Source organism: Halichoerus grypus, chromosome 5 (genome assembly GCF_964656455.1).
Source record: "Halichoerus grypus chromosome 5, mHalGry1.hap1.1, whole genome shotgun sequence".
Taxonomy (NCBI): domain Eukaryota; kingdom Metazoa; phylum Chordata; class Mammalia; order Carnivora; family Phocidae; genus Halichoerus; species Halichoerus grypus.
Genome location: NC_135716.1, coordinates 164,467,848 through 164,495,823, shown reverse-complemented (window position 1 = coordinate 164,495,823; position 27,976 = coordinate 164,467,848). Strand labels below are relative to the sequence as shown.

Here is a 27,976-nt window from a genome sequence, read left to right as displayed (position 1 = left end):
GGGAAGGGGCCACCTCAGTGATTTTCCAAACCTGCATCCAAGAGAACATCCTTTCTGAATAATAAGCGGCCTCCAGATGAGATGGAAGGAGGGATGGTCAACAGCCTAGTCACCCCTGAACTCCCCCCGCCGGAAAGCTTAACCAGGGGGACACCTGTGGGGTAGGGGGTGGGGTACAGGATGCCATCTTGCCCAGCCCTCCCCCCACAGCCAGCTGAGGGCCAGCCTGACCCCTCCCTGGGCCAGTTGGGGGGCAGGGGCTCAGCAGGGCCTCCCAGGAACACTGCAGGGGTGCTGGGGGGTTGCAGCTCCCAGGGGACCAAGAGGAGCCGAGAGGAGAGATGGGGGCAGGGAAAGCCTCCCAAGTCACAAAGTGCCAGAGGAGGATGGTGACAACAGCCTTCGCCTTCGACCCCCAAACGACCTCTCTATTTGCATAATTCCATGCATAATTAGCATAATTATCCCAGCCATTCCTTAAAGGAGCACTGAATCCGAAGGCCCCAGGACCCTGTGGCCTGCCCCTGCCCCTCACTGCGCCCCACCTCCAGGGAAACTCCCACACCGCCCCTGTTTGATAAACCCATCCACATGCCTAACACCCCCACACACTGCAGCAAGCAGGCAGTCCGGGCCGTGTCCTCATGCACACACCCCCCGCCGTGCCCCAGAGACACGCAGCTATACACAGAGACCCCAGCACACACACAGTCCTGAGCAACGTTCCCTGGCCCCAACCCGCGCGCCACCTCGGCTCGTAGACAACGCACCCCCCACGGGCTTCGGCACGTTCTAACCACAGGGTGGCTCCCACCTCACCCAGGGCACACGCCAACCCCTCCCCACGCCCAAGCACGCTCCCTAAATCACACATCCCTGCACACGTTCCCCACGGCAGGGACACAGACCTCACGGCTGTACATGACCCCCGCTCTCGCTCGCGCGCCCCACACCACCGCACCGACGGGAGGTACAAGCCCCCGACTCTCCGGCTTCCTGCCACCGCCCGTCCCAGAGAGCTGGGAGCCCAACGGGAGCGGCAGGGGAAGCTCTGGGCCCCCCAGCCCACGGCTCAGCCTCCGCCTGTGCCCCACACCCCACTCCCTCCCTGTGCGGCCTCAGCTCGGAACCCCCCACCGCTGTCCAGAACCCCCCACCCAGCCCTCCACACACACCAATGTCCGGGCACTGTCCCCACACGCTAGCGCACAGCAAACACACCTTGTGCTCCCAGACCCCACTCCAGCCATGTGCTCCGAAGAGGACCCACTGCATCATCCTATGCCCCGCTCCCAGATGCCCACCAGCAGGCCCCTAACACCCGCACCCCTCAGTCTCCTACACACACACACGCACGCACACGCACACGCACCATGCACGCTTTCCTTGTGGGTACAAACACACACACACAGCACTGGGGAGAGACACGGCCCCCTTCCCAGGGCTGCCACACCCCTGCCATTTTTCCTCGATGCCACCCCATCTTGACCCACAGCTCCCCGGAAGAGGCACCACAGGCTCCCACGGTGATCAGAGGGCCCCCTCACCACGACTCACGCCCACCCAATCCTCTCCAAAGTCTCAGAGCAGCTAGGCAGGGTGAGGGACCCAAATCAGGTGGACTTCGGGGATGTCTCCTCACATCTGCAGCCACTCGCTCCGAGTGCAGGGCGTGCGTTCAGGGAGAAAGCCAGGGAGCCTCCTACCCAGACCGGGAGAAGTCTGGGGTCACTCGTGCCCAGCTCCTATCACCTGCCGCCCCCATCGCAAGCCTCCTCTGAGAAACAGGAGAGCATAGAGGTTAAGCCAGAATGGATCAGCACCTCCCTTACTACTCGGAGGATATCAGGCAAGTCTCTGAATCTCTCACCTCAGCTTTCTCATCTGTAAAATGGGGGCGTTGATAATAGTGTGTAGCTCCTACAGTTGCTATGAGCATCAAATAGTATCATACAGGTAACGGGCTGAGCACAGGACCCAACGTGCAGAGCGGAATCAATCAACACAGCTGCAATTATTGTTAATTATATGCTAATCTTTCTATTATCCTTTCCGAAGATTTTATGTCCTTTAAGCCTTACCATCCTCATGGTGGAAAACAGAATCAGGATGATTACATCCACGCTACAGACGAGGCTACTAATGCCCAGAGAGGTTAAGAGGCATCGCCAAGGCCACACAGCAGGGGAGTGTGCGGAGAGAAAGAGAGGCTGGATGAGCAGGGAGAAAGGGCGGTTACAGACACAGACACACAAATTAGGTCAGCTGGCAGGGGGCCAGGAGCCCAGCACCCCCATGCACTGCTAATCATGCTGCAAAAGCTAAGAATAAAATCAGGAATAATTAATTCTGCCCAAGCTTCCTTCCCCGCGTGAGCCAGACTCAGGCGCCACTCTCTTGGTGACTGGAGGCAATGTGAGCAGGGCTTGGGAGCCCAGCTTTAGAGTCACACAGTCTCGGCTGACTTGCTGGGTGACTCCGGGCAAGTTACTTAACCTCTCTGAGCCTCTCTTGGGTTAAACGGGGACACTAATTACACAGGTGGCATACAATACCCATTGGTCAGCCTTACTCCAGCACGTCTCCCACCTCAGTCCTTAATCTCAAGGCTGAACTAGGCCTGAGTGCTCACTGAGTTCCACTCTTCCTTCTTACAGATGTGAAAACTGAGGCTCAGAGAGGGGAAAGACTTGCATCTTCCCCCGATTAGAGGGGTGGGCGGTGGGGAATGAGCCTGCCCAGCAGCACTGGGCAAGTGAAGTGATTTGTCCAAAGACACACAGTGACGTAACTACTAGCTCGTGGAAGCAGGGTGGTTTCAGCAGAGCCCTCTGGATCCCCACAGGCTCCGTCCCCACCAGTCCCTGTCCCCAAAAGGCCCTCAGTCCTGTGAGAACTCAGTGCCCCTCACGCTCACCAGCTCCAACCTGGAGACCCAGAGCGTCACTGCAGGAATGTGGGCCGGGGCCAGGCTCTGGGCAGCGGGACAGCCAAGGGGGTGACACAATGGAGAGCCGGGCCCGGGAAAGGGCGGACACCTCGGTCCCCAGCCCCCACCCGTCCACAGCTGCCCTGGCTGGGAATCCAGCATCCGCCACATTCGCTTGCTGCTGGAGGGGTGAGGGGCACGAAGGCGGCATCTGCTGGGTAAGAGGCCACAGGGCCCCAGTGCCAGAGGGCAGAAGGGCCTGGGGGAGGAGCAGAGTGAGGAGCGGCAGAGAAGGCCCAGGCTGAACTTGACAGTCAGCAAAGCCCAGAGGCACACGCTGTCACGGACACACCCTCCCAGCGCCCTTCTTCCAGACACCCAGCTCCAGGCTCCCGCGAGGGCAGGACGCACCCCTGTGGGCGCATCCCGTCTCAGCCAAGGGCATCCTGGCAGCAGAGCCTTCCCCACCCCGCGCCCAGACTCCACTATCAGCTCCTCACCTCGTCCACTACCCAACCCCGCGCTCCCACCACCTCCCCGGACCCCGCCGGCCCCTGGGCAGCACTGCCCCCCCATCCACACCCCCTGGGGGCCCCGCAGAGAGCGAGCCACTCCCAGCTCAGGAGGCACCCTGCTGCTGAGACCTGCCTGGTTCTGCGAGCTAGACAAGCCCCCTTCTCCTTCTCCATACTTCCTCATTTGCAAAACGAACAGTGGAGCTTGGTGCTCTAAGGGCCTGTCTGATTCCGACACCACGGGCCAGCCAGGCAGCCGGTCCTCGGGTCGAAGAGATCCAGGGCGGTGTTATTTATAAGAGAAAGAGCGGAAATCGCCAACATTCCCAGCAACAGAGGACTAGTGCAGTAAGCTAAGGCAGAACCACAACATGGAATATTATGCAGCTCTCAATAACTGTGTTTTCACAAACCCACACTCTCTTCTATCCGGTCATTAAAAGGCATGACTGGATAACAGAAGGCTTCCATTTGTCACTTGTTTCAAAGACTCTTTCAGGACCCGGGGAAATGCACGCATTGCTTGTCAGGAGGCGGGACGTACAGCCACGCTGCTGGGAGGACTGTGCAGATGGTTCTGTCCCTCAATACCTGGGTGACCTTGGGTGGGTGCTTAACTCTCTCGGCCTGGTTCTCCTGGTAAACAAAAAACAAAGATGATATCCACCTCGCGGGTTCACGGGAGACTCCCCCACATTAACCAACTGCTCAATAAACACTGGCTATTAATGCTAGCATCGTCGTTAAGTTTAGAAAACAGATGACAAAAAAATAGAGAACATGATCCTGCTTTAACGAACTCCCCACCAAAGTGAATTTCTTAACACTGAATCCTACTAAAGCTTTCCAGAGACTCTCTGGGTGGTGGGATGACAGACAGTTTTTCACTTTTTTCTCTCAGGACCTGTCTGTATTTTCCAAGTTTTCTATGATAAACTCAGAGTACTTTTTTTTTAAGATGTATTTATGGGGGGGGGGGGCAGAGGGAATCTCAGACTCCCCACTGAGCGCAGAGCCCCACACGGGGTTCCATCCCCCCACCCTGAGCGGAAACCAAGAGTTGGACGCTCTACCGACCGAGCCACCCAGGCGCCCCCAGAGTACTTTTATGATTAGAAATAGCATGTTCTTTCTGCACCCCCATCCCTGCCATTCTCTGGTCTGTGAAACTCCTGGGCGCCTTCATTCTGCAGAGAGCCCATCCTGACTCACACTGCTCATTTATTCCTGTCCCCAAGCTGGTGCCTCAAAGCAGGACTACCCACTGAGGCCCCATTTCCAGACTCAGCAGCCTACTCCCCCAGCGGCCCACCCTCCCCTCTTGTTCCCCCCACACTAAACCCTTCACGGTGCTGGGGACGGTGGGGCACTCTCAGGCCTGCCCCAAGCTGTCCCTGCCTCTGAGGGGAACCCTCTTCCCCACCTCCACCCTGGTCGGCACCTACTCGATCTACAAGCAGGATTTATGAAGCACCTACTGTGTGCCAGGCACGATTCTAGGAACTTAGGGTCCTACGATCAGCAGGACAAGTATGTCCTCATGAAGCTCAGTTAGCTCAAAACATGCCACCTCTGGGAGGCCTCCACGTGCCAACCACCTGACTGGTCCAAATTAGGAAGGCCCTTCTTGGGGACTACCTCCACCATTTTGTCATTTACCAGGGAAGAGGGGCCACCAACCACGCTCCCACTTGAACGGGCCCCCCCTTCTACCAAATCTCACTGAACCCACTCGGTCTCCCTGGGACGCACACTACTGTCCCCATCTACAATGAGAACGGGGCTGTTAAGCTACCAGAAGGGGACTTGAACCCTGGCTTCATTGACACCAGATCCTGTGCTCAGGGAATTCCTGAACCCCTGAGACTAAAAGCAGCGATCCCAGTTTGTGATGTGATACTCATTTCACTGGGTGTTTTTCCAGAAGACGCCTGGGGCCATTCCATCCCTTATCCTGAACAACAGTTAGTCACCACGGAGGGAGCCCTCACTATGTGCCAGGCTCTCTAATATGCACCTTGCCTCACTTCTCCTCACAGACATCTTCCCAGTGAGGGATTATTCTCCCCATTTCGCAGATGGGCATATCAGAGTCCAGAGAGGTGAAGCAACCGGCTCAAAGTCACGCAGCAGTGGGGCCAGATTTGAACCCAGGATCAGCGGAACCCCCAAGACCATACTCTTTGTACTGCAGCGCACACCTCCTCCCAGCCCTCACTAGCCTGCCCCACCAGGTGGGACCACACCACCCCCACCCCTGACAGTATCCTGTACAGACACGAACAGACGGACAGATTGACTGAATGCCCGGGAATGAGTAGAAATGAAGGACAAGTCCTCCCCTGACAGATGGCTCAGGTGAGCAGCCCCACCCACCACCCTGTGACTCACCAGCAGCTGCCTCGGACTGAGTCTCCGGGCTCTGCAAACAGCCCTGCCACCAATCAAGGTGAGGGCCTGCCCACTCCTGGGGCCCACAGACCTCCGACGAGCAACCCGGTGTGAGGTCAGATGTTCCAGTCCTAGCTTCCAGAGAACGCTGGTCAAGCACCTTCACCTCACGGGGCCTCAGTGTGCCCTCCTATGAAATGGGGATCATGATTCCCCACACAGAGATGCCGTTGTGATGTGCCGAGCCGGGGCTGGGCAGTTAGGAGGTGCTAGGACGCAACACGGTGTCCCAACTCAAAGCTCAGCTTCTCAGAGAGGGACCCCAGACCACTAAATCCAACCAAATTACCTCCCAACACACCCAGTCACTCCATCAACGCCAGGGTTGTCTCCCAGTTCACTAGTGCCTGCAAAATTCGCTTACTGACTTTCTCGTTTAATGTCTATCACCCCCTGCAACAGCTCCTGGGGACGATGACTGGGTCCGCCGAGGCCACTCCTGTGTTCCCAAGACCCAGAATATTTCTGGGACACAGTCAGCCTCCATATTTGTTCAATGATCACTGGGAATGGGATCACCCTCAACAGCCCCACGGCACCCCCTTCCTGCCCCCAGTCACTGTGTGATCCTGCGGGAGGCCCTGGCCTCTGGCCTCTGGCCTCAGTCTCCCCATGTGTAAAACCAGGGGATTTTACAAAGCTTCTCTCTGATCCTTCCAAAATCCAGCCGGAAGGACTCCAGCTAAAGCTGAGAGGAGGGACGAGAAACTGAGACTGATCCCAGCATATTTTTTTCATAAAATGACTCTGCAAATTATATGCAAAAACCTGCAGATTAGCAGGCTCCCACTGGAGCCTACAATTCCAGCCACTTTACAAGCAGGCCTGGGTTGGGGGGAAAGGAGCATTTCCCGAGCACCTGCTGAATGCCAGGCTCCTTACAAGGAGCCAGGTGAAATGATCCTCCTCACCCCGGAGACAGGCCAGGCGACTTGCTAGAGGTCACAGAGAACTCAGGTGGAGAATCGAGTCAGGATGGAGCTGAGGGGTGGCCGGGCAGAGGGAAATGGGACCTGGCAGTAGGGAAGGGGCTGGGGGGATGCAAAGAGAGGACCCAGGGCCCTGTGTCTGGTTCTCATGCTCACAGGACCGGAAGGAAGAAGGCGAGCCCAAGAGGCAGAGGGATCCTCAGCCTGATCTTGGGGGGCCCCTGAAGCCAGGTGGCCCCCAGGCCTCCTCCAGGACACTGAACAGACCCTGGAATCAGCCCAGGGCAGGCCCAGCCCTTCCAGCTGTCCTGGGAAGCCTTACAGCTCTGACACCCTCCCCAAAGCTTCTCAGGCACGTGCCAGCATACAGCCTGAGGACGCACAACACATACACACCCCCCCCAAAGTGTCCCCATCTGTGTGTGTGTCCAAGCCCAGCCTCCTTGAGGAATCGGGCTGTGGTCCCCCTCACCATCCCATTTGCTAGGTTATTTATAACCTAGCAGGAACTCACACGTGCCGGAGATGCGACTCCCCACCCCCAGCCCCGAGCTCTCCCACTGGCTTCGGAGCTGATCCACTTCAAGGGATGGAACGAGCCAGACTCGGGGAGTGAGCCATGGGGGCCCACCAGCACCACTGCCCACGTGGAAAGGTGAGACACAGAGCAAGGAATCAGACCAAAACACTGGGGGAAGAACATGCAGAGCCCCCTGAAGCCCGCCGAGGGCCACTCTTGCCTCCAGCTCAAGATGACACTCTGTGAGACTCTGTGGGTTTGATGGGGAAAGGGCGGGGCTCTCACCCTCCTCTCCTGAGTCCCGGGAGATAGGCAGGGCCTGGCAGGAAGCAGGGGCTCTAAAGCTAGACTGCTTGGGTCCAGATCCCAGCCCTGGCCCTCTGGAGCTGTGTGACCCTGAGCAAGTATCTCCCCTTCTCTGAGCTTATTTCCTCCCTACAAAATGGACATCATAACAGTACCAACCTCAAAGGGTTGGGAAGATGAAATGAGATTAGCCAAACAGGTTCTTGGCCCAAAGCCCGGCTACTTCTCAGCTGGGTGACCTGGGGGCCACTCCCTGGCCTGAACCTCAGTCTTCCTATCTGCAAATGGGACAACACAGCCCAGAGGGTCCTGAGGACTGAAGCATTGGGCTCTGACATACACAGCACACACAGATTGCTTTCTCTTTTCCCCGTGATTCCCGACCACCCCCAGCTTCTACCCGTGATCATCTTTATCTCCCGTCACTAAACACACAGAGGTTTTTAAAGATCTTGTGCCGCCGAATCTAAACAGCTCCTCGAGGGACCCATTCTCCCCCTACTTTTGCGGTGAGCACCCTGCTTGTCAAATATAGATGCTCCATAAATACCTGAGGGATATATGGATGCAGGAATGAAGGTGACCAGGGTCACAAGAGAACAGGTGTGGGGGGGAAGACGGAGTAGTTGGAGCCTCGTGAGGCGGCCACGGGGGCAAAGGGCCCGGCAGCTCCGCAAAAGGTTACACGGAGAGTCGCGAACAAGCCAGGAACTCTACGCCCGGGCCGTGCATCCAAGGGAAGGGAAAACATTTGTCCACGTAAGTTAAAAAAAAAACAACAACATAGCTGCCTAATTCATGATAGGCAAAAAGTGGAACCGAGCCAGGCGTCCATCCGCTGACAGATAAGTAAGAGATGGCACGTCCACACAACGGAATAGTACGCCACAAAGAAAGCCCTGAGGTCCCAGCACCTGCTGCCCCACGGACGAAGCCTGGAAACGTTATAGTCGGGGGAAGAAGTCAGCCGCAGAAGACCACACAGTGTGGACGCGGCCCGCACTCACCGCACAAGGCAGATCCGCAGAGAAAGAAAGGAGAAGAGACGGCGTAGGGCTGGGGGGCTGGGGGGAGATGGGGAGTGACTGCTAAAAGGGACAGACTTTTGGGGGTGAGAAAAATGTATGAAATTGGGGATGGCTGTACAACTCTGTAAATATACTAAAACCCACCGAATTAGGTGCTTTAGATGGGTGGATTGTACGGTACGTGAGTCAAATCGCAATAAAGCTGTTGTCTGGGGGGGTAACAAAAGAGTGAATGTGAGACTGCAGCTCAGAGAGGGTAAGGAACTTGCCCAGGGTCACAGAGCAGAGCCCAAACTCAAATACTCAGATGGAGGGGAGGTAAGCTCTCCCCCTGTTCACCTCCCTTCCCATGGCGTATCCCCCAACCACACCCCAGGTGAAGCTTCCCCAGCCCCCCGCCCTACCTCCCCGTCCAAAAGGGCAAACATTGACTCTGCAGACCGCAAGTGGGAGAGGCCCAGCACCACGACTGCCTTCCCTGTGCTTATCAAAGGCCACTTTGTCGGGTGGGACCACTGGGAGGGGGCAGGCCTGGCCCAGAGTGACCCCAAGAGGTGAGGCAGCTCCAAACTCAGGCTGGCCCCTCTCCACCCGTCTCTGCCAGCGCCCCCCCTCCAGGCTTCAGGGGTTCTGCGGTGCCCTCGGTCCGTGCGGCTGGCCCGTGGTTGCCCTCAGGGAGAGGCGTGAGTCTGTGGCCTTGCCAGGAAAGGGGACAGGAATGGGGGCAGGGCCCAGTGGTAAAGCCCCTCTGAAGCTGAAGACAAGTCCGTCTGTCCCCTGCCCCCACCCCTCACCCCGTGCCACGCTCCACTAGGCTCCCAGGCACCAGCCCCTGCCTATCTCAGCTGGCAGCCACCAACTCCCCCCCGCCCCCGGCCGCTGGTTTCCACGCTCTACTCTCCACGCAGCGGCCCCTCCGTCTGCGGGCCAGGCCTGTGTCTGACAGGTGCTCCGTACCCCCGTACACCCCCACCAGGCTGAACTCAGGTACGAAGCTTGCTCCCACTCAGCGCCCTGCTCCAGTCCACCATCTCGGCACCTTCTCTGTCCCTGGCTCCGGTCCCCCATCTGATCACTACGAGGGGAAGGGGTGACCTCAGAGAGCCGTACAGCGCAGACTGCGCAGCAGGGGCCGTGGAGGATCCCCAGGAGGGGAAGCCAAAAGCTCCACCAGGACCCCCCCAGCCCTCGGTCCCAAGCATGAAGTGGAAGGTGCCAGAGAAAACCGCAGTGCCCCGTGTCCCCTCCCCTGACACCATCCACCCAGCCTCCTCTGGGTCCAGCACATCCTCGTGTCCACCCAGCCCGCATTCCATCTATTGCCCAAAGGCAGAGCCCTGACCACTGAGCTCAGATGGAGTCCGATGCCCACTAGGGATATAAGGACCCTAAGTGCCCCGGCGCCCAAGGGCCCTGCAGCCCAAGGATGAGGCAGGCCCTCCTGTCCTCACGCGTCGCTTGACCACAGACAGCTTCCCTGACCAGAGCTCCTTCGGGTCTCACCTGTGCCCTCAGCTGACCCTCTGCAGGGACGCCAGAGGCTCCAGCCTCCGGTCCCACCAGCGTGGCCCCACTCCCCGCAGGGTGCCCCACAGGGCCAGCCCCGCCCCAGGCCAGAGCAGGGCCCCAAGGAAGGCTGCATGAGGCCCAACGGTCCGGCCCAAGGCCTGGAGCACACAGCACCTGCAGGAGAAGGGCCTGGGCTGCAGAAGCGGGGTTCAAAGATGGGACAGCTCGGAAGGGCTGACACTGGCACCCAGTCCTGTTCCCCAAACGCCAGGATGGGGACAGGGGTCCGACTGTCACCTCAGTGGTGACAGAGCCGTCTCATGACCACTGCCCCCGGGATTACCAGCCCTGGTTACCAGCTCTGGGCACTGCAACGTGCGGCACTCTGGGCTAAGGAGACCCCAGTCCTGGCAACTGCTCTGCCGTGAGGCGGTTAGCACCCAGCTTCACAGAAGGGGTGCAGTGAGCGGCCCGAAGTCAGCCCGCCGACCGGCAGAGGTCACAGTCAGAGCCCAAGTGGGGCCAGCGCGCCATCTATCACAACCACGCCTCACACATCCACCCAAACACCAGCGGGGCCGGGGGGGCGACGGGGGGACCCAGCCCGCACGGCACCCTGGGCCCTATGGGCTGTGCCTCCCTCCCACCACGTGCCGGGGACAGTCACCGCTGAGCCGCCATCCACACTGCCCCCGACCAGGAGCAGCCCCGCCACACCTCACGACCTGATGGCATTTCTCAGCACCGATGCCGCTACAACCCCTTAGCAGCCCTGACCTCTCCCCCCCAGAAATGCCAGCCGCACCCCGTTACTGCGACAGCCAAAGATGTCCCCGCGCCTTTCCCAATGCCCAGGTGCTGACACCTTCAATGCCCAGCTCAGGCCTCACTTCGTCCTGGAAGCTTCCCCCTCCGACCCTCGTCCCAGTGACCACCCCCACCCCTGCTCAGGGCCCCAGGTTCAGCACGTCCTGGCTGGGCCTCATCCTACCACTCGGTTCAGAAATGCTCTGGCTAAGAGCAGGGTTCCCAGGGATGAGAATCCCCGGGACACCTCATGCTGAAGATTCCGACGCAGGGTCCGTATCGGGTAAGTGGTTAAAGGTAGGGACCACCTCGCCTAGCCTCCCTGACCCCAGCTGTCACTCTCCTCAGGGACACACAGCCACACCCATCTCCCTCCTCCCCAGGCTGTCTGTCCCCAGGGTTCCGTGACGGACATATAACCGAGTCTCTGAAGGAACCCGAGGTTTGAGTTTGCGGTGTCCCTAGAGGTCAGGCAGAAGACAAAGCTCCGAGTCCCTCTGCCCCCTGCCCCCACCCTTGCCTTAATCACTGCTAAGGAGGCCAGATGACCAGCTGCCCCTCTGGCCTGGGCTCCCTAGACTCTGGGATTAAGAGCTGGGATTAAGGACGGACACAGTCCTGGTAGCTCAGAGCCCCAGCAACGTGCGTGTGTGCGTGTGTGCATGTGTGCGTGTGCGCACGCGCGCGTGCGCGTGTGGACATGCCGGCGTGCAGGTGCACACGTGCTAGCACGCTCGGGGGTGCTTCCAGGCACACTGCATGCACAGTCCCGTGTGTGCACCTGCCGGGGGGCTTAGGTGCGCTTAGATGCCCGTGTGGGCCTGGCTGTGTTTGCTTGAGAGCCACATATGCTTGGGGGTGGGAGGGACGCGTGTGTGTGTCCCTGTCTGTGGGTGCCTCTATGTGTTCACGTATGTACCTGGGTCTTGTCTCCACGCGTGTGCACAGGACCAGGGGGTGTGCTCGGGGCTCACACACGCAGGCAGGTCCGTATGCATGCGCGTTTCTACGTGTGCATCAACCTCCCTGAGGTAGGGAGGGCGTCTCCCAACTTGTCCCACTACTCTCCCGGGAGCTGCTCCATGTCCACGGCCATCCAAGGTGTTGGGGGCGAGCTCCCCACAGCTGAGAAGGGGAGAGGGAGCAACCTGGGTTTTCCTGGCTCGCCGGGCCTGAGCCACTGAAACAAGGGAGTAGGCAGGGGGACACGAGGGCCCCACGCATCAGCACAGACCCACGGTGACACTGTCACACACATGAACATGTACATAAACTCTGTCCCTTGCCCAGACCTAAACTGAACCATGGTCTTAGCCCCACAGGGAAAAAGGATCCCCGTGGGCTCAACCACCATCTCATGGACTGTCCCCCAAACACAGTGCCAGAATCCCTTCTTCTGGATCTGAGACTGTCCCGGCAGGCCTCACATGAGAACAGGACTCAACCAAGCCGGGGCTCGGCTCCCAGAGGCCCCCAAGGAGCCACTGCCCTGGGGGAGCCATTCTGCCTTCACTGCCGGGGGGTCCTGAACAGTCCAGCGCTGTCTTTGGGCCCCGTGTCCTCATGTGAACAGCAAGGTGGGAGGTTGATTTCCGGTAGCCCTCCGCCCTTGAAACTGCACTTCTGCAGGGGTGGATGAAGGCATGGGGAGGGTTGGGGGGAGGAGGGGAGTCTGGGTCCAGGAGAGTGAAGAGTAAGGAAGGGTCCCTCTAGTTCTGACCCTAACCACCCCCTCGGCCTGCAAGACCCTTGTCCTGCCAGGGACTCCTCAGGTCCTGGTCCCACTGAGTGGCAGTCAGGGAGATGAGAGGTTCCAACCAGCAAGGGAGGGAGTGGAGCGGGGCCTCTGGGGAAGCAGAGCAGGAGGAAGGAGAGATGGAGGAGGGTGGGAGGCAGAGAGGGAAGGAGAGGAACAGTGGGCAGACCGAGGAGGAGGAGGGGGTGGGCAGGGGGGCTGCCGGGGAGGGCAGGGGCGGGAAGATCTCTGGTAACCAAGCCTGAGCCTCCGGAAGCCCACAGTGTGTCCACCTTCCAGAAAGGTGGAGGCCAAAAGGACCCGGTGTGCCCTCCTCCCCCAGCTAAATGAGGCAGGAAGGCTGCATCTCTGAGGCCAGCCTCCATGCTCCTCAGCTCCAAGTCTGGGGATCCCAGGAGCAGGGGCTGGGGAGAAGGACAAGGTGTGAGGCCAGGGGACAGGACATGTGAAAGGAAACGATGCAGGAACGTCAGGACTGGGGGAGGGAAAGCAGGTAGTCTGTGGGAGGGTGGAACCGGGAGATGATGTAAATGGCTAATGGCCAAAGTATCCTCAGTGAGAGCTCCGAGGAGGTGAGGGTGGGACCCCACGGGGAGCCAAAAGCTAGGGCAAAATGCAGCAACAGAGTTGGGGCTCAGCAGAGAATCCTAACATGTGGAAGAGGGCCACGAATAGAAACCTAGAAGGAGGGAAGAGAGAAGGGGCTGAAGGAGGGCTCGTGGTGCTTGAGAGCAGGGGAGAGATCAATAAAGGATCCCCAGAGGAGGGGACATCCGTGCTGGGTTTTGGAGGATGAGTAGGAGTTCCCTGGAGAAGGGAACAGTCCACAGAGAGACGTGAAGATGAGAGAAATGATGTCGTACTCTGTGCCCAGGGAGGAGCTGGGAGCCGCGGGTGTGAGCAGCGAGGGTGCACAGGGCAAAGGGAAGAAGCTGGAGAAGTCCACTGAATGTATTGATAGGAATCCGTCTGGCACCAAGTCTTGGGCGAGGGACGGCTTCCCTGGAGAGGAACCCCGTGGGAGCTGGGGCTGCCGTCCGGGCAGAAGAGAGACAGGTAAAGAGCAGAAACATGGTACAAGGGATGGGGCCCTGCCTGGGAGTCAGGGGACACAGTGCTTAGTCCCAGCTCAGCAAATGACGTGCTGGGTTACTTTGGGCCAGCCACCATACCTCTCTCAGCCTCCGTCTCCCCACATGCAAAAGAAGAAGGCTGAACTACCAGATCTCGGAAGATCCTTGCTAGGACTAGAAATCACTCCTTTGGCCTCAGTTTCCCCTTCAGGACAATGAACAAGCTGGACAAGAGTGTTTCAAAGGGCCCTTCCAGCTGAAGGCCTCTTCGGCCCTCTGATCTCTCCCCAGCCTAGGATGGCCTCAGCCCATGGCCCAACTAGACAGAAAACAGGCAGCAGAGGAAAGACCCATGGGGAAGCCAAGAGCCCCCGAGCCTGGATCAGGGCCTCTCCCACAGTGGCCACCCAGGTTCAGGTACCGAGCCCTACACTCATCCTCTCAGGGCCCCACACTTTACAGTTCGCGATGCACGAGAGAACACGGAGCAGTGCTTGTACACCAGAGAGCCTTCTAGACTGCCTGGGCTCAAATCCTAGTAAGTATGCCACTCTGTGAGCCTGGACAAGCTCCTTAACCTCTCTGTGCCTCAATTTCCTCTTTTGTGAAATCACGAAAACGGTACCTCCTTCATAAGGCTGTTGTAAGGGTTCAGTGAGCTTTTATATATAAAATGTTTGGCAGAGAACCCTGCACAGGGCAGGCATTCAAAAGGCATAATTCAATATTAATACTATCACATCTGTGCTCTTGTTGGCATGCCATGCCAGCCCCTCGGGGCAGTGGGGCTGCACCCACTTCAAGACCAACATCCCCTACCTGCAGGAGGGAGCCCAAATGCCCCGGTTTGGACTCAAAGCCCACCACGAAGTCTTCGAAGCTGATGCCCCGGGGGCTTCAACCATTCAGCCCCAGATCACCCCCTGGCACAGGGCCAGGTACCCAGCAGGTGCCCAGGGAATGTATTAAATGCAAGAAACAACACACTCTCATTAGACCCAGTTACTGGACTCCCTGCCCAGTGCTCCTCCCCCGTCCAGGAGACCAGACTCACAGCCCAGCCCCCAGGCAGCCTGGATTTGACGGATCACGTCCCAGAGGCTGGGAAGAGAGGTGGTGTTCAGGGTGATGGGTGAGGGAAGAGGCTCGTCCCACCCTGGCCCAAGAGGAACCACAGACAGGCCACGTGAAGGAAACAAGCTTCCTCTCCTCACCACCTCCTGTCCCCCGCAACCCAGCTCTCTCTTCCCAAAGGGGCCACCCCGGGGCCAGGCCCTGGCCTCATGTCTCTCTGACAGTTCCTCAAATGTGAAGACTGGAAGGGTCCCTGGGTCGCCCCGTCCAATCTCCCCACTTCACAGATGTGGAAAGTAGAGGCTCGGAGGGGGAAAAAGCTGCCCATGGTCACTTGACAAAAGCCAGTAGCAGGCTCACCTCTGAAACAAAACGATCTTAGAGAAAGCATAATTAAAGTAAGTTATAATCAAAGTAACTATCCAGCAGCAGCTTCCTTTTACCTAGCTGCCAACCAGGTAACTCGCTGCGCCACCCCCACACGACCCCTCACCCCAGCCTAGTGAGCGAGGCCTTACCGACCCACCGAACAGCGGAGAAGCCCAAGGCTTGCCCAAGTCCGCTCCGAGCTGGGATTCGAACTCGGCTGGCCGGGGGAGGCGGGGCCACCCTCCCTGCTTCCCTTCAGTACCTGCTGCCCCCGAAGCCTCGCACCCCGGCACCCGCACGACCCACGCCCGCCACCAAGACACAGCTCACTGAGCGAGGCTCGCCGACAAGACTCAGGACACACACACGACGTACACCTGCACAGCCACGGCCCCTAGCCCAGGGCCCAGCACACAGCAGGTGCTCAAAACGGCTGCAGAAGGAACAAAGTCATGGAGCAAAAGATGCCCTCACGCACGAGCACGCACCGCCACACACCTGCTCGGCCGGCCCCTGCCCCCGACGTCACGGCATCTCCGAAGCACGCTAGCTGCCTCAGCTCGGGCACACTGCTTACCCTCTTGGGCCTCTGGGTCCCCATCTGCAAAATGGGGTAACGACACCCCCCTCACGGGGTCATGGTAAGAACTGAGATAAAGCGTGGTGAGCACGGGCACCGCGCACCCTATGAGTACTGGCCATTATCACTGTACTATTGTTGTCACCATCTGTGCCCGTCTTCCCCAGTGCAGGGAGCATCTTTTGTTTTTTAAGATTTTATTTATTTATGTGAGAGAGAGAGAGACAGCACAGAGGCAGAGGGAGAAGCAGGCTCCCCGTTGAGCAGGGAGCCCGATGCGGGGCTCGATCGCAGGACCCTGGGATCACGACCTGAGCCGAAGGCAGATGCTCAACCCACTGAGCCACCCAGGTGCCCACCCAACACAGCACACATCTCGAGGGCGGGAGCCAGAATTCAGCTGCAGACACCCCGACCTCCACCTCCACGGCAGCCTGGCCCCCAAGGAGGGGGCAGTCCCCACATGGTAGGTCGGTGAAGGGCAGCTGGGACCATGGGCGCCTACCCCCAGCCACACCAAGCACGCTGACAAGCAAGAGAATCCTTCCCCTGCTCCCAGTAGAACAACCCTGTCTGTTCAGCCCCCGGAGCCCCCACCTGGCTCCTCTCAAACCCCAGCCCAAGGATGGGCACCGTGGGCCACCCGCAGGCCCACTGGCAATCAGTTTGCCGCAATAGTTCCCAGGTCCCACTGGTGATTGATCCTAAATTATCCTTATCAAAGTCTGGGCTGGTGAGCAGGGCTGGGGGGTGGGTGCAGCATGGGGGTGCTGGTGGGTGGTGCAGGGGTAGACTGAGCTCTAGGGGAGCTTGGGCTGACGCTGATCCCAGGGTGAAGCAAGCCCACTGCCCATCCCCGAAGCAGGAGGAAGACCCTAACTAGCGTGATCCCCACCCCACCCCTCAGACTCCCCTCCCCATCCCGTCTCCAAAAACCCTGGCCCCGAAGGGGGTGTGATGACAAGGGCAGCAGTGGGACAGACAAGACTCCAGAGCAGGCGAAGGGTAACTCAACACGCGGCTGCCCCGGGGCCTGGCTGTGTGAGCCCTGGCAAGTGGCTTCACATGGCTGAGACTTCTCAATGAGGGGAATGCCACAGCCTCTGGGAGTGGCCGAAGGCTCAGCGAGCCCCTGAGCCCAAGTAAGGCTGAATAACAAGCCCAACCCTGGGGCAAGGCTCCAGGCTGTCTCTGGGCTTCAGGACTCCCACCTGTGAGATAGCAGCTTCTCCCTTTTAGGGCAGCCCCACCTCTAGGGTTCTACTTGGCTCAGCCATGATCATTCCAACTTGGTTCCCACTCTCCAAGGGAAAGCCTTATTCTCACCCCCAAAAGCAATTCCTCAGTGAGACCGAGAGAGGGACAGGAAAAGAGCAAAACCAAAGCGGGGAAATGGAAGAAATCCGTATTTACAGGAGTGCCCACTCCTTATCAAGCACTTTATTATTTCATGTTGCTCACACTCAAGCAACTCTTGAGACAGAGGTACTCTGAGCCCATTTTAAACAGGAGAATGAGGCTCAGAGAGGCTAAGGGAACTTGCCAAGATCACACAGCTAGAAAATGGCAGAACCAGGATTTCGACACCAGTCCACTTGGCTCTGGGGCCCCTGCTCCTTCTACTACCTCAAGATACAGCCTCAGGTTTGGAGACCCCAAAACAGATGGCACCAAGGCCCGGGTGGGGGCCCCGGGGTGGAAAGCAGGCAGCCCTTGACCAGCTGGGTCACAGAGGTGGTAGAACTCTCTCCACCTGGTATAAAAGGCTAGCACAGGCCTTCCCCGCCTGCCACCATCAGCAACCAGGTAGGGAAAAGGCCAGATCATTTGTCAGGGGCCACCCCCACCCCCATCCTGCAGCTGGGCCCTCAGCCATTGCTCCCCAGACTCCCCCCTGTAATCACAGCTTCCTGTTTGGCGTTGAGACTAGGCCCGGTCAGTGGGGGGAGGGAAGCAGCCACCCCTCTGGCCAGAGCCTGCTCTGGAGGCGGGGGCGGGGGGGGCCGGAAGTAAAGGCTACCCAGCCTCCTGGAATCTTGGGAGTCTGAGAGCCAAGGCAGGGCCCCCCATCCCCACAAGGAGGCCAGTCAACAAATATTTACCAGACACTGGCCTGATGTGCCCAGGATGTGGTGGCCATTAGTGGGGACAGTAAGACAAGCCAGGTGGTCCAAGACCAGCCCAGACCCCACCCCCTGCAGGGCTGGGAGCAAGGGGCTGGGCCCCTAGGATGGCTCCTGGCACCCTGCCCCCCCCCACCCCAGACACAAAATCACAGGCTTCCAAGCAGCTGAGCTGGAGCCCAGAGCCACAGCGCCTCTGTCCCTCCCAGACGTGGTGGCGGGCGCCGTGGCAGTCAGACCGCAGGCCCACCCCACGCGGCCCCAGGGCGCCTCCCAGCCCACGGGCACACGCTTGGGCCTGGCAGACTTCTGCCAGTCTCACTGTCCCTCTCTGTCCCTCAACCCGCCTCCAAAGGAGAGAACACAAAGCCCCAGCCTGGGCTCCAAAGCTCCCAGTACTGGTTTCCTTCACTCACTCACTCAAACCGTTCAATTTTGGGCCAGGCGCGAAGTTGGCCTTGGGGTTCAGCAAAGAAGACAACAGCCACAAAGCCTGCCCGCGGGGGTTCACGGTCTATCAGGGAAGCATTCAGGCTGCGGGAGCTCCACCAAGTCACTCGGGCCCCAGGGAACCTTAGGGGCAAGGGGGCCACGACTCAGGGATGGGGCGGCAGGGATGTAGATTTGGGCTCCGCACGTGACAACTTTCCGAGGGTCAGCAGGCCTGCTCGCCTATGCAGAGTGAGCCCCAACACTGCGGGCATCCCGTGTGTGCCAGGGGGAATGCCGGGTTTTTAGACCCCTCTCCTCCTGAAGTTCTCAATACTTCCCGTCTCCTGTGCCAGGACCAGACCTGAGTCCCGCCCCCTATCCTGCACGGTCCTCAACGCTCTCCCTCAACCCAAACCCATGACCCTCAAAGTCACCCATTTTACAGATGACAAAGCCTTGTGAGGTGGGAGAGGAGCAAGGGCCCCACAGCCAAGCACTGGGTAAGCCCTGCCCCCACCCGCAACCTGCGGCTAGTGTCCCCCACCTCCAAGGCCAGGGTGAGAGTAGATGAGGAAAGATAGGGGACACACCCAGCCCAGAGCCTGGCAGAGAGCAAGTCCTTGTGAAAGAGTGGGTATCATGGGCTTCATGGGGGGGGGTAAGGAGACCCCAGCGAGAAGCAACTTGTCCAAGGTCACAGAGCAAGAGGGGGTAAAATCAGAATGCAGCCCAGTTCTCTCAGCCTGGCAGGCCCTGGCTCCATCCAGCTCAGCTACTTTCCAGCTGTGTGACTGTGGGCAAGTCACTGAACCTCTCTGTGCCTCCGTTTCAGTAAAATGGAGGTTCTAATCATTCGCACCTCCAGAGGTTATTATAAGGATTCAGTGAGCCAATACATAACAAGTGCTTAGTGGGCGGGGCTTTCAGTGAGCATTAGTTTGCTGTTTTTGTCATTAAGCCCTTCCCAAATCATGCCCACAGCCCCTGAGGCGGCGGGGGGGGGGGAGACAAAGACAGATGGAGACTTTACCCCTCCCGTCCCAGCTGCCTCAGTCTGCTCCAGCCCTCAGCGATCCTACGCGGCCCCTTCTAGAATGCCCCGAAGCAGCAGCGGGGCCTGGAGGGGAAGGGGGGTCCCAGCTCCAACGGGAGGGTTTGGAGGGATGCCTGTGGCAGGGTCTGGCTTCTGAGGAGCTCTGTCTCCACCTCTCTCTCCCCTTCAGGGAGACGACCCCCCCTCACCCACCCCACTGGTGCCCCGGCATTTTCCAGAGCCCAGGCCCAGAACTGCCCTGCCCCAGTGCTGCCCTGGGGCCCCCAGGGACCCCATGTCCTAGTCCATGAGGTGGGAAGAGCCATCTGTTTTCAAAAGGCCAAACCGCTTTTTTCTTTTTCCTTTTTTTTTTTTTAAGATTTTATTTATTTATTTAATTGAGAGAGAGAGAGAGAGAGCATACGTGGGAGGGAGGGGCAGATGGAGAAGCAGACCCCCACTGAGCGGGGAGCCTGACATGGGGCTCGATCCCAGGACCCCGAGATCATGACCCGAGCCGAAGGCAGACATGTAACTGACCAAGCCACCCAGATGCCCCTAAACTACTTTTTTCTTCAGCAGAGCTCAACCCCACACCAACCCCCAACACGGAGGAAGAAACATACTGAATTCGCAGCTGGAGGCTCTGTGCTGCTCCCCAGGGAGTAGAAGGCACCGGGTCCCCATCCCAACTCTGCCATGAGGATACTGTAACCCCCAGGAGCAGTCCTGTAAGTCCAGTATTTGTCCCCAGTTGACAAGTGAGAGAGCCTCGGGTCAGGGCAGGCTACAGCTTGCTCTGTGCCACGTGGTGACCACTTTGATTGCACAGCTCAAAACCTCCTCCTCCAGGAAGCCCTCCCTGACCTCTTGAGGCCCCCTCCTGGAAAGGCCCTATCTCCTGAGAGCTCACTACATGGCAGGCTGTGCTCATTCTACCCAAGGAGCTCATTTTCTCATCACAACATCCCTGTGAGGTTGGCACTGTTACAGTCCCCATTTTACAGATGAGGATGTTGAAAGAGAGAAATCCCTCACTCAAAGTCACACAGCAGGTTATCCCTGAAGCCCCTGCCACCTTGGGGGCTAACAGACAGCAGGCCCCTGTGGTGTCCCTGCGTCAGAGCCTGGCCTCCAACAGCTCCAGGGTCCCCAACTTTTCATTTTTACAGTGAGGACAATCTTGCTCTGACAACTCGGCATTCACAGTCAACCAGGGTAGCTGGAGGAAGAGTAGGGAGTTCAAGGACAGGGGAAACAGTCGCAGTGGGGAGGGGGCAGGAGCCACAAGGCCTGGGGGTGGGGCTTCAACAGAATTCCTTGATTGATTCCCCCTCCCCATGGTCCCATCCCTACCTTTCCCCCTACCCCTACCACGCTCCAGGCCGTGCAATTGCAACCTCATAAAAGAACAAGAAATCAACATTTGTTGAGTGTCGACTCTGCGCCACTGTGCTGGGAGCTTTCCACATTAACCTCTTTCGTGGTCATCCTTCTTTCGGTTTTACAAAGAAGGAAACAAGGCACAGAGAGGTTAACTAGCTTTCACAAGGTCTCACAGCCACAAAGTAGTGAGTTCCTGTCGCTGGGAATATTCAAACAAGACTAGACGACATCGAAAATTCCTTCCAGTCCTGACCTTCTAAATGAACACGTTTCCAAGCTAAAACTTGCAGAATCCCCACACTCCAAGCCTTTCTGGGTGGTGATGGAGGTGGCCCTGAAGGCAGATGTCCCTCAGAGTCCTGGTCACCTGGTCTCTCAGGAGAGACGACTCCCCAGAGCAGATGCCAGGACACACACACACACACACACACACTCCCTTTCAAGCTGGTGGGCAGACCAGGGGTCATCTTGTCCTTCCCCTGCCCGGAGCCAGCCACCGCCCATCGAGTGATGTCCTTAGAGGACCCCGCCATGGAGGCCAGTCCTGGAGCCATCCTGGGTGGGGCTCTTCTGGTCTCACCTCGGTCCCTCCTGCTATAGGCATCACCCTCTTCCTCTGGTGTGGAATCCCCGGCAGCTGGGCACCACCCTTTACCCTTCTGGCTCCTGGGCCAAAGGAGGTGATGTTCCTCCCGGACAGCCTAACCCCTGGGAAGATGTGAGGCGAGGAGAGGGGATCCCCCTCTCCCGCCTCATCTGGAGCCCCTCCCAGTCAAGCCCACCATCTTGGCCTCCAGGCCCAGACCCTGTGAGGGGGTGTTGCTTTATCTGCCACTCAACTTTGGGTCTGAACCACACCCACTCTACCTCGCCCTGGGGTTCAGGGACCCTGTCTCACCGAGGCCCTCCAGAATAGTCTTCCACCTCACAGGCGCTCACTTCCTTCCTTCCACCACCCCGTGGGGCATGAATTATACTAGCCTTGTTCTATTAGTGAGGAACAGTGGTTCAGCAAAGGATGGGACTTGCCCAGGGTCATACAGCTCGAGATGCCTGCCGGGTCTCCAAATGTAAAGCCTTTTGTCCTAAGCCCCTTTTCATTCATCTATACATCAAACGTTTACTTCTGTGAACGAGCACACATATCATCTCATCTCATTTCTAAGAAAGGTGTTAGCAGCCCCATTTTACAGAGGAGAAAACAGAGGCCCAGAGAGATGACACAACATGCCCAAGGTCACAGCATGAGTCAGTGGGGGTAGCAGGGTTTGAACCCAAGGCTGTGTTATTTCCAAGCTTTTGATTTCAAAAATGGTCTTTCAGAAAGAAGCGTGGCTGAGAAAGTGACCCAGGTGCTAGGATGGGCTGGGTCCCAGTCCCACCCAGGGACCTCTGCTCAACCCCCTTGGGGGAGGACTGGGGATGAGGCAACCAGCCCACCAGGCACGTACTTGACTTGGCATTCAATACTCCCTCTACCCTTAGTTCAGCTCCCAGATGGGGAAGGCTGCTGAGGAGCTTGTCTGTCCAAGAAGCAACCTCTGAGTCCATGCCTGTCCTCCTCCCATTTTACAGACCGGCCAACCAGGGCCCATGGAGACACGCAGGGACAGGGTCGGCACCTGGGGGATGCCTGAGAGACCTGGATCCATTTCAGCCTGGGGAATGAGGGACAGGCACAGCTCCTAGAACCAGCCAAGGAGACTGGGCCTAGAAACCCCCAGCTCATCCCCAGCCCGGGCTCCAGACATGTGTCCATGGGGGAACTCACTTAGGGTGCCTGGGTCCCTGGGTCCCTCAAAGTGGGGAAGTGGCCCTTCTTCTCTATACCTCCTCCTGCTCCCCCTAATGGAGCGGGGACTGAGCTCAACCCCACAGCTGTGTGGTCATTCAAAGGGACACTCAAGGGGTCACCGTGTACATACATACTCACCTCAACCCGCACACACTCTGCCCGCCTCAACGGTACCTGCCCCACGCACAGGGTCAGCCTTGCATCCACAGCACACGCACGCACGCACGCATGCACACACACATTCCCCCTGGTCCAAGCACACACCCACCACCGAGGTCTCTCCCACACACACACTCACCAGCCCCCCCCCAAGCACACACAGCCACGGCCACTGGTACACACAATAGGTCACCCCCCCAGGATCCACATACAGGTAAGGCATGGTGGCACCCAGCCATGTGCTGGACTGGCGCTCATCCCTCATCCTTCACCCCTACACGGCCCACAGGTCCCAACACCCCGCACGGAGGGGATCAGACACACAGGGTCACCCTCACTCACCCCCTCAGGTCACCTTCACACAAGTCACCCTCCCACCCCTCCCCCTCTCCGGGCCCCCACTGTCCTCCCCAAAGCGACCGTCGGAGGAACCAAACGCACACCTCCCCGCCCCGGGGGGGAGCCCACCCAATTCCCTAAAAGTGGCCGCGGTCTGGGCACACCCACGAAGCAAAAGCCACGTTCGCTCAAGACCCACGACACACCCAGCCCGGGCCCCGCGCCCGGCGACCCCCGGCCCACCGTCAGGCCCTCCCCGCGCCTCCGGACCCCGGGCAGGGGACCCCGCTCCGCCCGCGGGGCCGCTGGGGGGGGGGGGGCGCAGCGCCCGCGACCCGCAATCCGGTTCCCGCCGGGCCGCCCGCCGGGGTGGGGTCCCCAGAGCCCCGAAGGCGGGGGCGGCCTCCCCCCCGAGGTCAGCCCCCGGGGGGTGGCGCCCGCGGGGGGAGGGGCGCAGGGGGCAGGGGGCAGGGGGCCGGGGCGGGGGGCAGTGTGGGGCGCGCGGGAACCGGCGCGCGTCACTCACCCCCGCGGCGCGCCCGGCCAGCAGCAGCAGCAGCAGCGGCGGCAGCAGCAGCCCGCGGGCCCCGGGCCCGGCCGCGGCCCCGTTCCCGGCTCCTGCCCCGTGGGCGGCCCCGGCGCGGTGCGGTGGCCCCGGCTTCATGGCGGCGGCGGCGGCGGCGGGCGCCTTTGTTCCCGAGGCGCGGCGCGCGGGGCGGCTGCTCGGCGGCGGCGCGGCCCGGAGGCTGGACCGACGCGCTCCCGGCTCGGGGCTCCCGGCTCGGCGGCCCGGCTCCGCCTCGCAGCTCCGCGCCCACAGCAGCCGCGCCCGCAGGAAGCGTGCGCCGCCGCCGCCGCCGCTGCCGCCGCCGCCGCCGCCACCGCCGCCGCCGCCGGGCCGCCCCCAGCGCGGGCGGAGCGGGAGGAGGGGCGGGGGGCGGGGCGGGCCGGAGCGCGCCCCCCCACCCCCCCTGCCGCCCCGCTCCCCGCCCCCGCCGCCGGCCCCCTAGCCCCCCGCCCGGGCCCTGCGCCCCCTCCCCGCCCCTTCCCCCCTCTCCGCGCCCCGGCCTTCGCCGGCCCCCCTGCAGTGGCTGCTGTGCGACCTGGGACCCGTGGGCTGCCTCTCTGAGCCTCGACCGCGAGGATGGGGATCCCGCAGGACGCTGCGCTCCTCTGAGGGCCGGCGGGAGCGCTGGAGGAAAAGGATCCCGCGTGGGAAGGCAGGAGGACCCGCCTGGCTCATTGGAGGGTCTGAGTAGATGGGTGACATTTGTGTGATCACTAGCAGCTTCCCCCTAAGGGTACCTTTCACGTGGCTCTTCCGGGACCCATCACCCCCCACCCCCAAGGCAGTGGACACAGTGGGCCAGAGGTCATCCAAGTCCAGGGGCTTTGGCATCTTCAGGACACCTCGGACCAAGCCTGGTCCTCTCTGGGCCTCCGTGTCCCCTGCGCACCTGAGGGTTGTAGGCTTCTGCCCCTGTCACGGGATCTGCAGAGGAAAAGCTGGGCAGGCCTGCAGTGGGGCCATTCTCCCACCAGCTGGGCGGCCCCAGCTCTGACACTCCGAGAATGGAGACCCCTCCCCGCCTCCAGTGCAGCTGGCGTGAGAAGTGGTGTGCCCGGTGCTGGCCTGGCCTCTCTCTACTGCCTTCCCCCCCCCCCCCCCCCCGCCGTCCAACATTCTCTGCGCTTTACTTTTTATTCAAGTCCCATCGCGAAGCACATGAGCTCCAGGAGGGCAGGGTGTGGGTCATCTGTTTCACCGCTGCGCCCCCCACACTAGCAGGGGCCCTGGCACATACTGGGAGCTCAAAATCAATTTATTTCAATGAATGTGTTTCCCATTCACCTGTGCTCACCTGGCCCCAGGTGTTGGGGGGGTGGGCAAGGTGAATATTGATTAAGCCCTCATCCCAGGCGGGCATGACCCCATGCGCTTTACGTGAGTTGTTTCATTTCACCCCACGAAGTAGGTGCTGTTAGTGCCCCCACTACCTAGATGGGAAACTGAGGCCCAGAGAGGGGAGGCCATTTGCTAATGATGGCAGGCTGGCAGTCTGCCCCTGTGTCTGGCACCCCGTCCCAGGCCTGCTATCAGGAAATAAGAACCAAACTGAGCTGAAACTGGGACAGTTCCCCCAAGGAAAAAGGGAACTGAAACCAGGACAAATGGAGCCAATAGGGAGGGGGCTGGGATTGGGCCCGGAGGAAAAGACTCTGGGGTGCCAGCCATGATTTGGGGTGTCAGGGGGACTGGGACTTGTCCTTCAGGGCCTGGTGAAAAGGTCCAGAAGACAAATCAGAAGATGCTCCCTTAGAGGGAGTGAGAGAGCCCAGTCCCTGAAGGGTACACAAGACCAGGCTAGCTGCCGTGTGGCAGAGGTCCTGGAAAGGAAGGGAGGGGAACCTTCCAACTCTGAGATGCAAAAATCCCTAGGAATTCTCAAGTCCCAGCCTCTGGGAATCATATTTCCGAAGTCTTGGAATTCTGGCCCACGGGCATCTTGGGGAGATGGGTCCAGAGGGGCTGACGGGGCCCAGGAGAGGGTTCCAGCTGAGACAGCACAGCTTGGAGGTGAAGCGCGCTGGCTCTGGGTTGGGCAGATCCCAGTTCTGCCAGTTAATGAGATGTGTGACACTGGAGGCTAGATCTGAGCCTTAGCTTCCCAGCTATGAGATGGAACTAATGACCACGCAGGGTTGGTGCACTCATTCATTCATTCTCCAAACCTCACTGGAGGGCCTCTGTGTGTCGGCGCAGTGCCAGGCACCAGGTCGTGCCCGCACGAGCTCTCCCCTGCCGTTGTACTCTGGGTTCAGCAAACGTGGCTGGGATGGTGCTTATAAAGTAAGGCACCTGGTTAGAGGGCCAGTCACCTCCCAGAAGGGCTGCCACAGGCCAGGGAACAGACTGGTTCTGAGGAGCTTCCAAAGGACAGAGTTAGGGCCAGCAAGGCTAGGGTGAGAGTATGAGAAGCCAGTTTGGTGTAAGTTGGTGGGGGGTGGACTCACGAACAGCTGGAGCTGGCCACGCATGGCTACTCGGAGAGGTAGTGGATCCTGTGTCTTGGGAGGTATGCAAGGCTCTGAAAACTAGCTATCCGGGAGGCCACTGGGTCATCATGCACACGGTGGGCAGTGAGCATGGCTCATCTTCAGAGATTCCTGCCAGTTCTGAGACTTCTAGAAGCTGCAGCCCCTCTTCCAGGATCTCCGGGTGGTGGTGGGGGGGGTGGTCTTCAGGCTGGGCAGGCCAGGAGCGCCACCTGCTGCGCGTCGAAGGCGCTGGTGTCCGGCAGAAGTGAGCCAGGGTCTGGACCCCTGAGGGTCTCATCCTGCTCCTCACCCACCTGCTGGTGCTCTTCTCGGGGCTAACAGATGCTCCCCTTCATCGGCCCTCGTGCACGCAGGGCACCATACGATCACCTCCCCCGTGCCTACCTGTGCATTCCAGCTCCGCCCCAGCGCCTGGGGTCTCCCTTCACCCGCCGTGACCCACGCAGGCATCTGGCCCACCGGGCCCCTCTGGGGAGCCTCGCTGACTTCCCTGGGCAGGGCTGGATAAGCCCCGTCTTTGCGCTCCCCACCTTGTTTTACTGGCTCCCCCGGAAGTGGGAGCACCTCGGTATCCCCAGTGGACAATGATCACAGAGCTCCAGCAGGGCTGAGTGCGGGCCCAGTGCTGCTCTGAGAAGTGCGCATGACATTATCCTCACAGAGAAGCTAGGAGATCTGCCCAAGGTCACACAGCTGGTGAATGAGAGCTGAGATCCTGACCCAGGCTCTTAACAATCACACTGTAAGGCCAAGTCCAGAGGTAGGTCAGGAAGCTTTGGGTGAATGAAAGAGTCAGTAAGGGGATTCCCACTGTCACGTGAACACAACCAACTCGCGGACATAGTGGGATGAGCCTGGATCCAGATCAGCCCCGGCAGGCACGCCTGACCTCCATACCTCACCACTGCATCCAGTCAGACGGTTCTCTGCCCTCAGCCTGGCCCCTGGGCTCCAAAAAGACAGCACAGGGGATGTGGGAGCCTCGGCCAACACCTTTGAGCTCAGTGCCTGAGTCACCCTGTTGACAGTTGCATCTGCAAGCCTGGCATACAGTAGGTGCTCAATAATTGTTGCCTGATGCTACCCGCCCCCCAGAGGTTCGGCTCCACAGACTGGCTCTTTGTCACCCATCATTGCCATGTAAGATGAGAACCAGGATCCATGGAGGGCTTCCTGCTCGCCAGGCACTGTTCTGAGCACCTGCTGGCAACGGTCTCCTTGGCTTGTCCCCACAGTCCTGTGATGTGGGGACAACAAACACACTTGCCACCATGAGGACCAAAGAGCGAACACTTGGGAGCCCTTCCAACAAAGCCTGGCCCCCGGGGAGTATGATGCATGCATTTGATGTTCACGTTTTACACTTGGGGAGACGGGCTCTGAGAAGCCGGTGACAGGCCCCACGTGGCAGAAGCGGGCCTCCCGACAGCCCTCACAGTGCAGCCCCCCGTGGGCACAAGGCACTGCCCCTCCAGGCAGTCAGGGGCTGGGGGGAGAAGTCCCCGTGTCCCCCAGGCTGCCCTTCCTCCCCTGCTCTCCTGCACCTTCCTCACCACAACTTCCAGCCTTGGCTGGATTCAGGATGGAGGCCGGAGCCCGGGCTTGCTTCTGAGCAAGTCCTGAGGTGAGTGACCCCAAAATTCAGGAACTGAAACAGGATTCTAGCAAGAGCCCACAGAGAGAGCTTGGGACACTCACAGTCAGCTGCCCCAGCAAGTAAGAGGCCCACAGGGGTGAGCCTCAGCTTCTGCGGGAGTCCTCAGGTCTGGGAAGGGGCCAGAGCGAGTAGGTAGATGACTTGGC

The 27,976-nt window shown here is 59.7% G+C and overlaps 1 protein-coding gene across 1 annotated transcript in view; it reads right to left on the bottom strand.

Annotated features, from left to right (window-relative positions):
• Positions 1-23,958, bottom strand: part of SDC3 (syndecan 3) — a 37,075-nt gene extending 13,117 nt beyond the window's left edge. Inside the window, exon 1 of the mRNA XM_078073517.1 lies at positions 23,640-23,958. Coding sequence (XP_077929643.1) covers positions 23,640-23,777 — 138 coding nt within the window. The 5' untranslated portion in view covers positions 23,778-23,958. The remainder of the gene's footprint in view (positions 1-23,639) is intronic.
• Between the last annotated feature and the right edge of the window lie 4,018 nt (positions 23,959-27,976).